General features: G+C 40.1%; 1 protein-coding gene across 4 annotated transcripts in view; it reads left to right on the top strand.

Moving 5' to 3' along the window:
* The window catches only part of map2 (microtubule-associated protein 2), a 110,244-nt gene that overhangs the window by 54,594 nt on the left and 42,213 nt on the right, over window positions 1–13,437 (top strand). For all 4 annotated transcript variants that reach the window (XM_084421391.1, XM_084421393.1, XM_084421392.1 and 1 more), the window contains exon 4: window positions 10,556–10,787. In XM_084421391.1, coding sequence (XP_084277517.1) covers window positions 10,589–10,787 — 199 coding nt within the window. In that variant the 5' untranslated portion in view covers window positions 10,556–10,588. The remainder of the gene's footprint in view (window positions 1–10,555; window positions 10,788–13,437) is intronic.

Genomic DNA, 13,437 nt, shown 5'->3' with positions numbered 1-13,437 from the left:
TGCCTATTCAAATTTGGGTTTATTTTGAGTTATTTTGAACTTTCAGAATAGAAAAGTTGAAGTCTTTGAATGTCAATGCAAATGTTCTTCTTCTTCTTGGGCAATTTAATGCCATACCCAGTGGGGAGTTCTGACAGCATGATCAAAATCCCAACCAAAACAGTTTGGGGCTTTGACTTCACAGCTTCACAGACACCCCTAAAGGTTGCAGGGTTTGGATAAGGGTGCACATATCACACTATCTGCTCAGGGACGTGCGAGTGCCAGGGGCTTCGATGTCTGCCAACTGGCTCTAGTTCACCCAGGGAGAGTTTGAGATTTTTTTTCCTGCTTCCCTTTCTGGGAAAAAGAAGGTCAGAGCTGTCACTTCCATCTGGGTTGAAAGAAATGGCTCGTCTGACTGCCATCCTCTCTCAGCCAATTAGAGCGTGCTCCTAAGCGCCACACTTCGTCCACCAATTGCAGCTGGGAATGCATGGGGGGCATTGGGTTTAGTTTTGGCATAGCACCAGCTACAGGCAGATTATCATCTACAAGTTTGTCTTCTCTTTATTTACTCTGACAACTACATCAGCGGGTGCAGGGCCGTGCACAGACCTTTTGAGGGGCATGTGTTGAAACTGAAAAAGGGCACCCCCCCCAGATATACAGGGTTTCAGGGCTTCTTTAGCCCTAAAAAACATGTTTTACTACATTTATACATGTGAAGACGAGCAGAGAGTATAGAATACTATAGATTAAAAAATGAGCTAGATAGCGAATACGTGCATATTAACAGCCTTGAATTAACCATAAATAAACCATAACCAAAATGTGCATTTTGTCCGTCATTAAAACGGCGCCGGCGGCATCACATTACATTTTCATCAACATGGTACAAACTAGTTTGTTGTAGCTATATGGGCGCTCAGTTTTTCCTGTTGTAAAATACATTTGGCCAAAATCTCATTTTATAAAAGATGAAATGCTACTGTATGCACAGGCTATTTAAGACAAGTGTAGGCTATGTATTGGCTATGACTAGATGGCAAATGCTAAACCTCTCTCTCAGGTCCCATGTCTCAGTCAGACATCAAATAAATAAAATATGAGCCTTTATAGACATAGTGTTTAGTACTTATTCAAACAACAAGATCTTTGTTTACCCTTGCAACACTTCGTTCAGCTGCTGTCTGCTGTGCGGCTGCTGCGGAACTTCAGTTCATTCAGTCAAGATAGAGGGGGCGGAGTTATCAGATAGAGGGGGCGGAGTTATCAGGTTTACTGACAGTTTGAGGATCGAACAAGATTTACACAAGCCCTTTTTAAGAACTTTCATTGCCTAAATATTTGTAAAACAGACGGACAGTGTCTTTTTGCTCAATTTCTGAAATTTGCCCAAGAGTCAAATTGGATCCCATAGATTCTTGTCAGTTTATTTAATTTGCACAAAATAGCTAAAAAGCAGTTGTTGACTGGTCTAGGTTCATACTGAAAAGCTTTTAAAGAAAAAGTGAAAAAGTGCTTTTAAAGAAAGTGGATGTTAAAACTGTGGATGTGGATGTGTTTTTGATATCCTGTCAGTTCTTTTTGTTCTTATTTTAGAAGGAACATTTGGTTTGGGGGTCATCTGAGGACAGGGTAACAGCTTGCCCTGTTCTTGACTTAATCTCTATGCTGGGGACCAGGAGGCAGGTTGGCTTCCTGTGGTGCTGATTTCCCAGAATGCACCACAGAGCCCGCACTGAGGGATGTGTGATGATCAACCCAGTTTCTGCAGGAGTTCTCTTTCATGCATTAGCCCGGCAGGCCAAGAATGAGGAGTGTTCTCTGGCCCTTTATGCACTCTGTCCTCTCATGGATGTCCATTTCATCAGCATCCGCCCGTGTGCAGGAAGAGCCCCTGCAGTGCCACAGCAGCTGAGAGTAAATTGGAATAAGCAGAAAGTCATAAACAGATGCTTATGATGTTCTTTTCTCAATCCCAGCTCAGATTTTACGGATAACAGATTTGTGGAGAATAAACAAATGAGACACATGGCTTTATTTTTATCTGAATTGTGAAATCAGACAAGATGTACAAGTTTAGTTATGTTAAGATGAGCTTTCGTTTTATTAGAGGTGCAGTATGTAATATTGACAGCTAGCGGCTGAAATTGGTACTGCAGTCCAAATTCAAAATATTGGACTCAGCGCTTACAGGTTGCCAGTTTGAGGACACGCCTACACTGTACGTTGATGAGTTGATTTATCCGTGTTTTAATATGCCTCTGGTCATAGAGCTTTTTAGACGGATGCAGAGGCTTTTTAGGTCAACATGAAATGCACATTTCAAAGTAGAATAACTGGTTGTTGCATTGTTTTTCTGTGAAACACGTATGTGAACTTAGCATGCGTCCTAGATATCTGCAAACATAAATGCAAAACGTATTTTTATGCTTTAGCGCAGTCCAAAAATTACATATTTGCCAATAAAGTCAGACTAAAGCATAATACATTTAGCTTCTAACAAAATGATATGAGGTTGGTCTTGGCAATTTTGTAGGTTAATCCTTAAGTTAGCATCATCCTGGTTCCCTCGATAAAAACCCAATAGGATTTTTCCATTGACTTTTGGATTATTGCAGAAAATAAGATGTGTACATGTTTTGTTCATCATTATAATCTTTACAAATGAACAACTTGTATGAATTTTGAAGCCTAAATTCGCTGCAACACATGCTCAGTAGAAAAACGTTCCTGTGGCAACATTTTTGCAAAACGCAAAATACGTACCAATACGTAACACTGCGTTTTCACACACATTTATGATTACAGGGCAGATTATGGATTAATAAAGACTTATTAAAGGGGTCATACTTTGGTTAAAATTCCTCAATGGTTGTGTAAAACAACACCCTTTTTACCTCCTCAAAAACAGCTCTGTTCACAGCAACCCGTTTCAGTGCATGTTTCTTTAAATGATAATGAGCAACTGCTCACCCCACCCCTCTCTTCCGTGGGGCGTGTCGACACAAGACACTTAAAGTGCTGCCTTGGCAGACAGTATACAAATGGCTGAGGGTGGATATATGCTAATACGGGACAGTCCGTCAGTGGTCGTGGGCGGATCATCAGCAATATGACATCATTCAAAAAATGTGAATGGATTTTTTTAATTGTATGGTGGTTGTCCACACACTGCAAAGACACATTTATATGCAAACACCATATGAAAACGAATTTTGCATCCGATGTTTTCACGCGACTCCTTGTACAATTATGTTATGACCTCAAAACACTTTTTTCCCATAGTGCATGATTTGTAAGCGAATGTATTTTGGAGTTTGCATCACTTAACCAGCTCCATATGTTCAGTTTTACTGACTTATCAAGCTTGCTCAGTAGCTCGGGTACAAACCCCGTGAAAGACGAGTAACAATAAAAGAGCTCAAAGTTCAAAATCAAGGTGAAATGTCATGGTTTCGATTACGTTTTTACAAAATATATGTCAACCCTGTAGCACTCTATGAGCAATTTGAAAATGCTTTTAGCAAAAAGACTAAGACGATTGGCTCTTGAACTTAAAGGCGGGACCACCTTTCTTCCAGCTCAGTTTCTCTGCATTTTTCCTCTGATTTAGTATGTTTCCTACTCTAGCTTTCTATTAAACCTGGCACTGTATAGGCTACTGGGAATATTGTTGGCTCTGTGATGAATTGCTTTTGGAAGTTGCTTTGGATAAAAGCATATGCTAAATGCATAAATGTAAATGTTTTGGTGCATTGAACGATTTCACCCTTTAATTTTTATACAAGTGACCCATTTGCTCCTCTTTACACAGTCTTTGGCTTTTTGTTTGGGGAGAAGTACTCTTGCATCTTTCACTGGTAGGTTAGGTTTTTGGGCTGGCCTCATGTCTGGTATACTCCACGGTATCCAGCATATGTCCTGTAGATAAAGATCATCAGAAGCCTGGCACTCAGACCTGGTACTATACCACACCTGCTGTCGCTGCAGTCTATTCCCTCATGCTTAATTAGTGTTATTATAATTTCTGTCCACCAGAGTGTGCTGTTTTTCAGATAAATATTTCACTCTGATGCTGATACTGTAATGTTATCAGTTTATGTCTTGTTACAGTGAGACTATGTGCAAAACTGTGTATTTGTAAGTGCACAAAGTAAGTCTTCCTAAAGGCTTGATGCTGGTCCAAATGTGACCTTGATCATGCACAGACTGTGAAGTGAGAGAGAAAGCGAGACAGTGACATTGAGTCAACATGATTTTATGGGAAGTTCTCTCTCTAAATCTGAACATTGCCAAATAAAAAGAGAGTCCTCGTCAGTCCCCAATAAATAACTAGTCTCTGAGCCAGAGGTCTTCAGCTGTGGCGAATGACCTTGTCTTTCTCTGCCACTCTGGATAGACTTTCACAGATACAGTGATTTGCAGCGACAAAGTGGCCCAATGTCATTTTCAGTGAGAGTTGGTGATCTGAGACAACATGACCAACATGCGGTTGAGAAAAGTTCAAACTTTATGTAAATGACCAGTGATGTAATGTGGTAGCTACCAATGAAAGTGAAGACAAAGGAAGGCACACGTTAATAATACTGGCACAAAACTATCCATCCATCCGTCCATCCATCCATCCATCAACAATACTTCTGCAGATTTATTAATCTTGGTTAATGTTTATTTCTATATATACTAATGTATTTTTAACATTTTGTATAAATGACCTAATGCATTTACTAATGCTACTTAAATGAGCTTTATTGTAAATATGATATATTTATTTTTCTTAGTGAAGCTGGCCTGTGCCAAAGTCATCTCCTCAAAGCATGTTGTGGTTGGTTGCCAGGGTGTTGCTATGTGGTTGCTAAGGTGTTCTAAGTGGTTGCTAATTTGCTTACTGTCTCAAGTCAAAAGAGTCCACCCTGCTGTCCTCTATTATTTTGGCCAGCACCATACTGGACAGTTTGAGCTACAGGCGCACTTATACATGCTGTGTGTTTTCAAGCATTCAGGAGTCTCTCTCCATAGTTTTCTGTAACTTTTTTCAAACTTTATGAAACAGTTTTTATCTCCACATATTTGAAACTCTGTTGGTGTAGAGTACCAGTGGGAGTGCTGCATTAGATTGCATTTTTTAGTCTAAGTTTAATGCTTTCCCATGATTCCCCAGTTAATCAAGATCTCAGTGGGGTTCCGTCATGACTGCGGCACCACTGATATTCAACAAGCTATCAGACCGTAATCTCAGTGTATCTGGCCTTCAGCAGCCAAAGCTTGCTGTTCGTTGATTAGAATTTCAGCATATATGACATTGATGATATGGCTGAGTGACTTTTTGAGACTGCCCTTGGCCATTGCAGTTGATTTTACAAGTTAAATTAAGCTTCATATCTTGAGATTTAATGTCTCTAGACTGCAACGGTGAATGTGATTTTGCCAAGACAGACATGTTCCTGGATCAACATTCCAATCAACCAATCAGTTTGAGGGACAAGTTTACAGTTTATGTCAAGTTTAGGCTTACAGCCAGGGTTAGGTGCTTCTACATCAGTGTTATTCACTTATCATTTCCTTCTGATTTTAAGGATACGTTATGGGTAGGGTTAGGTTTAGGGGTGGGGATAGGGTTAGGAAGGACATTTTTTAACAGGAATGTTGTTCTGTCATGACAACTCTCGGTGAGATTGGCATGGTAATGGTAATGGATATGACAAAGTAAATGTATTTGGTCTTGGCAGAATTGGCGCTGCTGCAGAGCAAGTACCGAGACTTGCTACTGCCAAAACATTCACAGACATTGCTGTGAGCATGTAAGGCATGCTGCTGCTGCACATGTAACATACATGAAACGACTCCCTGTTGCAGATCTATGCAGGTGGAGCTGGGGAAGGTGGAGGGTTTGTAAAGCACACTGCAACAGTACCGGTATACAACACATAATCTCTTTCTTATTCTAACCATCTATCTCTGAAATAAGGTGCTGTGATGTAACTACTATCTCTGTGACAGCCCTGAGCTCTGTAAATAGCCAAAAAGAACAAGGTGGAAGTTCAGAAAATTCACAACACCTTTAATAAATACAGAGCATACACAAACTAGAAATAGATTTTTAAATTTAAATTTAAAATAGATTTATTTTATTTATTTATTTATTTTATTTTTATAATTTATTTTATTTTATTTATCATTTTTTATTTTTTATTTTACATTTTATATATTATTTTATTTTATATTTTATTAGACATATTTTTGTCATTGCATATAACTTGGGTCCCTTTTTCAATGTATGTCTTTGTTTTTTGTTTTTGTTTTTTTGCTCATTTAGTGGTCCAACAGGCAAATATTGCAATCGTCTGATTTCGTATACAGCACTCCCCTCTTCTTCAAACCACATCGTTTAAAAGATAATTCATGTCTGTAGCACAAGGTCGAAATGCAATACTTATGGTTTGGCGATTTGTCCAAAGTGATGCTTGCCTTAGCAACATCACTAAATTAAAGTAACATAATACCTCATTTTGGATTACACAGCCGTTTCCTTCCACCAGGAATCACAGGAGTTTACTGAGGAGTTACTTTGAGCAATCAGGCAGAAACTTTTCCTATAATCAACCAGTTGCAATAATCCTAAAAGCTTTGAGAAAGACCCTCAGTAACACAGAGAGAGGGATTGAGATTGAACGGGAAGTGAGAGGGAAGGAGGGCATCCTCCCTCAAGGAGTTACTGTCAGTCAGAGAGAAGTAATGAGTCATGGCTGATCAAAGCCTCCATTTGCAGCGCAGACAGACTCTCCTCGTGCTGCTCAACAACCCCACAGAGCAATTAAGATATCACGAACATCTCTGGTGGCCCAAAGTCATCCGAAAATCCACTTCAGGGCAGAACCGAGAAAGAGAGGGAGTGGGGATGTCACGTTTTGGTTTTGTCATTGTCATTGTCATGTTTCTGTGTCTTGTCATGTGATTCCCTGTTTGTCATGTGATCCTGCCATGTGTCTTGTCATTGGTTAATTGTCTGATCATTGTTCACAGGTGTCCCTTGTCTTGTCATGAACATGAACATGAACATACAAACAGTGGTCTACTCTACAGGAAACAATATTTGACCAAGACACATGGCAAACATGAGGGCTTAATTAACAGACTAATTACAAGACAAGGGACACCTGTGAACAATTAACCAATGACAAGACACATGGCAGAATCACATGACAAACAGGGAATCACATGACAAGACAAAGAAACATGACAATGACAATGACAAAACCAAAACATGACAGGACGAGAGAGAGGCCAGAGTTCGGACGCAAGCAGCCACTTCAAATTAAGATTTACAAGCTACCGCTGCACTCTAAAACTTTAGCTTTAATTGCTGGCACACTGTGTGGCCTCTCTCGCCTTCTCTTTCTCATTCTTTCTTATTTATGGAGGGTAAATGCCCTTGTTTTGACATACATTGCATCTTCTTTGCCCATGTAACTTACATAGCCGACAGGAGACGGTGACATTTGCTATTACCTACCCAATTCAGTGGAAACACATGTTCTGTCAAGTGTATCATCAAAAAACAGGCTGCTCCTCCGTCCTTTACTCTCATTTTTCATATATGTTGTGACAGGTGAGATGTGAAGAAAATGCACTTCACACTGACATGCTGCTGTCCTTTTTCAAAGAATCTGCTGTCAGATTGTGTGCTTTTCAATGTAGCACAAATTAAATCTGGCATCTACCAATGTTGTCTGGTCCTGTTTGCCGCTTAACCATCGCCCACGTAGAAAGAAAGACACTAACGTGTAACATTTAACAACCAGTTTTCATTTGTCGTTCAGGGACAGGTTATTCAGAAATGGTTTAAACATAAAAAATATACCAGCATGGAAAAATAAATTAATGTAATGGCATAGGAGTCTGTAATAGTATGTTTTTTTCATAATCTCATAATTGTACTAATTATTTGACATTTATTTTTGATTATATTTAACAATATTAATTTATTGTGTTTTATTTTTAAGAAATATGCTATAATATTTATATAATTGTACAGGTGTTAATAATTTCATATACCATTAAAAAGTTTGGGATCAGTACGATTTTTTCACTCTTATGCTCACCAAGACAGCATTTATTTAATCAAAAATACAGCAAAAACAGTAATATTGTGAAATTTTATTACAATTTAAAATAACAGTTTTCTGTTTGAATATATTTTAAAATGTAATTTATTTCTGTGATGGTAAAGCTGAATTTACAGCTACATTACTCAAGTTTTCAGTCACATGATCCTTCAGAAAACATTATGCTGATTCGCTGCTTAAGAAACGTCTCAGGTTACTTGCGTAACCCATGTTCTCTGAATAGGGAACGAGACGCTGCGTAGCGATGATGCAATGGGAACGCCTTCAGGGCGGTGCCGATTGTCTGAACCCGTATAGAATCATGCCAATTCATTGGCCTGATGCCAATGATGGTCACTCACCCTTTATATAGTGAACGCGCCATCTGCTCCTCAGATTTTCCAACGATGAAGAAGAAGAAGCCCCTAGGCAGCAAGAGGAGCTTGGCAGCGAATGCATAACCACTTGAGAGCAGAATGACGTGGACAAAACTTTGGGGACATAACCAGGTCTAGGCCGTAGAAACACCTTCACAAGACCTGGGGCAAACTCCATACAAGGCTCACTCACAGAAAGAGCCTGCAGATCCCCCACGCGCTTGAGAGAGGCCAACGCTAACAAAAGTGCCACCTTGAAAGTCAGAATCTGGTCCGGAGCTGTCTCCAAGGATTCAAAGGGAGGCTAATAGCCCCTCCAGAACAACTGATAAATCCCAGGTGGGGACACTAATAGGACGTGCAGGCGTCAAGCGTCTTAACTCCACGCATAAACAAGGAGACCAGACGGTGTCTACCTAAGGGGACCTCGTCTGACTCCCGATAGACGGCGACATAAACTCTCAAGGTGGTAGCAGCTACTCCAGCCACAAACTTATCCTGCAGGAATTCCAGCACTGAACCGACCGGGCAGCTGACTGTGTCCACTGCATGAGCCGAACACCAAGACACCAGGAAAAACCTTCCACTTAGAGAAATACAGCCGTCTAGTAGAAGGCGCACAAGCGTTATCAATGGTCTCCCGAACATCAGCGGGAAGACCAGACGCCACTAGAGATTGCCTTCGACGGAAGAAGAGGGGGCGAGACTTCCAGGAAGGAGCGGACGAAGGCGTGTCGCGCTTCCTGGCCGCTGGGCGGGAGAGCGTCTGCCGCAGACCCGAAGTCCTCAGAATCAGACGCCGCGGTGAATAAAACATCCTCCAGTCCAAAGGAGACGAAGTCTTGTGCCTCTGGATTGGGGCATAAATAGTCATGAAGAAACTCCACTGGAGAATCGGCGAGTTGCGCGCGCCTGGGCGAGAGAAAGTGAGAGAGGGAATAGCAGGCCTGATCCCCAGGCCTCGGCTTCATGAAGGGCGTGGGCCTCGTCATTAACAGCAGCGCGGCGGGGGAGAACGGACTGGATATCTTTATCAATCAGGCAAGCCTAGCGCGGAGAGTTTTTAGTCTAAAATTCTCACAAGACTTGCAGCTAGAAGCACCAAAGATAGCCTCGTGAGCATGTGCTGTGCTAAGCCATTTCACACACTTACCGTGCGGGTCGTCGCTTGCAATGAAGCGAGAGCACGGAGGCTGGCAACGACGTAAATCCATAGTGCTTCACCGAGAGGAGAACGAAGTTCCACAGAGTGCGGTCGCTGAAGCACAAGACAGAATCCGAATTCCAAAGAAAGTGAACTAGTTCACGGGCCAGAAGAATCACTTCTTCTGAAGAAGAAAATCTGAGGAGCAGATGGCGCGTTCACTATATAAAGGGTGAGTAATGTAGCGCCGCTGAGGAGGCGCCCGTGCCATCAGGCCAACGAATTGACGTGATTCTATACGATTTCAGATAATCGCCACCACCCTGAGGGCGTTCCCATTGCGTCATCGCTACGCAGCGTCGAGTGAACCTATGAAAGAGAACATTTCTTATTATTATCAGTGTTGAAAACAGTTGTTCTGCTTAATATGTTTGTGAAAACTGTAATTCATATATTTTTCAAGATTATTATGAATTACTATGAATAGAAAGTTTAAAAGTAATCAAAACATTTTGTTACAATATAAAAGTCTTTACTGCACTTTAATGTCAATTTAATACATCGTTGCTGAAGAAAAGTATTAATTTCTTAAAAAAACATATATATAATACATATGCTACTGTATATGCTAAATAATAAAATCTCTGATTTGAAGGGTTAGGCAATGTGATGGGGTCATGTGACAGCGATATACTATAATATTGTTTATATGTTATTCACAATGCATTGTCATATATACAAGCATGTACAGTATAATGCAGCATTTAGTTAATAGTAAGCTCATATTTCTAAATATAATGTTCATTGACACTTTCTGTAGGCTGCATAAGTATATGGCGAATGTTGATTGCATGACTTTAAATATCGATTGGCATTCTGCCCCAGAGGTGTTCAGTCAATGTATTAACATCAAGCTGAGAATTTATTTTCTGATCTTTCAGGAGTAAGGAGTGAAGCCCTCCCCTCTGATTCAGATGGCAGACGGTCGGCAGCCCGAGGACAGCGGCCCCCAGTGGTCATCTCCGGGAGCACAGGGCTCATCCTCCCCAGGTGGGCATGGAGAGAACGGCTTCTCTTCCTCCTACAGGGCTTGCCAGTCTGGTTCCGCCGCCTCCTACGCCAAAGAGAACGGCTTCAACGGAGACCTGACCTCTGGACACGCTGTGACTGCTGGTGAGAGCCAGATAATGCAATAATTATAGATGCCATTTCACATGAGATTTTTTTTAAAGATTTTTTACACTAAAGATGAACTGAAAGCCGTTCAGGATTTCCTTTCCAAGTTTTTACATTGTCATATGGTAGAGGTCAAGTAGTCTTGGCCAGCCAGACTTGTGAATTGTGGCAAAGCATCTGGTCTTCATTGCAGTTTTTTTCTGGCCAAGAACTGCACACTTAGACAGGAAGAGGCTGTAAGATTGTATGTGTGTGTATATACAGTATACACTACTGTGCAAAAATCTTAGGCATGTTAGTATTTTGAAAGTATGAAAAATCAGTTTACATTTCCAAACATTCATTTTGCCATTAAATGTAATAATCCAGTGAGATTTATATGCACAAGGAGTCTGACAGCAGCCGGTGCTCAACACGGAGATCTGATCTCCCCATCGAGTCCATCAGTTATTATTACATGAAGTAACAGAAAAAAACTGAGACAGACTAAATCCAGAAGAACTGTGGCAACGTCTCCAAGACTCTTAAAGAAACCTTCCTGCAATATATATATATATATAGCAACACATATATATGCACACATACAGTATATACACACAATGGTTTTACATGTGACACTGAAGAGCCAGCGGTTTACATTTTTGTGTGCAGTATGCACGGATCAGATGGGGCGTGCCATCTGAGGCTAAAACCAGAGGTCAAGAGGGCAAAAGTAAAAACAAAATTGCGTCCCATTATTATTATTTTTGCATGAGTGAGGGTGGAAGATGGTTGCAAAGTTCCTATTGCTGGAGGCTCAAAATGACTGAAATGTTATAATAGATATAGTAGTTCAGCAGCCAAACTACATATTACCCACAGACACTTTATCTTAATATTTCATACAAAATAACACAAGCTCCTGCATGACAGCTATAAATGCAAGTGAAAGGAATGACATAATTAACCAAGAGTCAGAGTGAACAATTATGTCTGGTTTTTCCCATTGCAATGACAGACTAGGGTTAATAACAGTCTGTGTTGCCATTTTTAAAGTCATGGTGTGTCGTGCATTTGCGCTTGTATCTCCAAAGCAGTTTAATCTTGTTTTTGGAGACCAGAGAGAGACGTCTCTGAAGAAGGAGGCTTGGCCAGAGCTTTTCTGTCTGGGTATTTATGAAGCCTCAGGGGTGTATGAGGAGTAAAATGAGGTGGTACTTTTCTCATGTCAGCACACACACACAAAAAAAAAAAAAATAGTAAAAGGAAAGATTGCAGGGATGCTGAACAAAGGTCTGACAGAGTAAATTGCAAGGGAGCAGCTGCCATGGCAACCCTCTAATAGTGAAAGCTGCTGCTGTTCACCCTGCTCGCGGGGAGGGAGTGGTGCTGTTAATTACCCCCGGTAATGATGGATCGTAACTGCCTATTACATGCACACAAACAATACCAGCACTCCTGTATTTTGTAAGGGTATACATGCATGCACAGGCTCAAGAACACACATGCACCATTACAGGCATTTAACGGAAAATCTCACAAAAAGGGTTTTATTTAACCCCAAAATCAGTTAAAAAAACCAAAACATTTCCATTACATTTTTGGGGTCAATAAAACTTTATTTTAAATAAATTAATACTTTTAATTAGCGAGTACACATTGCATTGATAAAAGACATTCATAATGCTACAAGAGTTCTGTTTTAAATAAATTCTGTTCTTTTGAACTTTCTATTCGTCAAAGAACAGTCAACCCTGAATCCATTTTAGTAATCCATTTTATCCGAAGCAATCTTTGAAAACCTTATATAGGGTAGTTATACTTTTGAATGGTATATAGAATTTAGCATGAACAGTATTCTTATTTTTTAATCATTAAGATTTATTTACATTGTGACATTATTTCCATTAAACATTTTACCCCACATTTCACATTACTGTAATGTTAAAAAATCTGACTTGTGTTACTTAAATATGAAAAATTATAATTTTAATTGTATTACAGCCCTGAAAAACATCCTGCCACACACTTTTTTCTGCATAAATGAACTATTGTCATTATGCGTACTATTGCGTAAATATTTTTATTTTCATTACAGTAGGTTATTTGAAGGAAGGCGATACCCGTGTGCTTAATTGTCATGATATTAAAGCAGTTTTGATCTTAAAAATATGCTTCACTTTGTTTATACAAAATATTGTTTCTTGTATTTTCTTTTGACTTTTGGGTGAAATGTTTCTTGAGGAATCACATTTAATCACATTGCTGCCTGAGAGAAGCAACTGCGACATTGAAGAGATCTTCTTCATGATTTTTCTGTCATATGGATTTGCACTGATCTTAGAATTCATACTGGGTGGGAGGGGTTGAGCAGAGGCATTCTGGGAGTTCAGTCAAGGCTAGAACAGACACATCAGCAGAAATGCTGATATGGAAATGTGTAGATGAAGAGTTAGATGGACAGATGAAGAGATGATGTCCCTTCTGCACTCACTGAGAGAAATACTCTGACATCTGCACACATCTCAGTCGCACAGCTCACCTAAAACTGCACATGCATTTTTTATTAATCATTATGTATTTATTTTATTACTGTATATTGTTTTAGGTTTTCGTGACTATTATCCACCCTCTCTCTGACCCATAGCAATAAATGTTCTACTTTGTC

This window comes from Rutilus rutilus (genome assembly GCF_951802725.1).
Source record: "Rutilus rutilus genome assembly, chromosome: 10".
Lineage (NCBI taxonomy): Eukaryota > Metazoa > Chordata > Actinopteri > Cypriniformes > Leuciscidae > Rutilus > Rutilus rutilus.
Note: the sequence above shows the minus strand (reverse complement) of the source record. Positions and strands in the feature narration are given on the sequence as shown.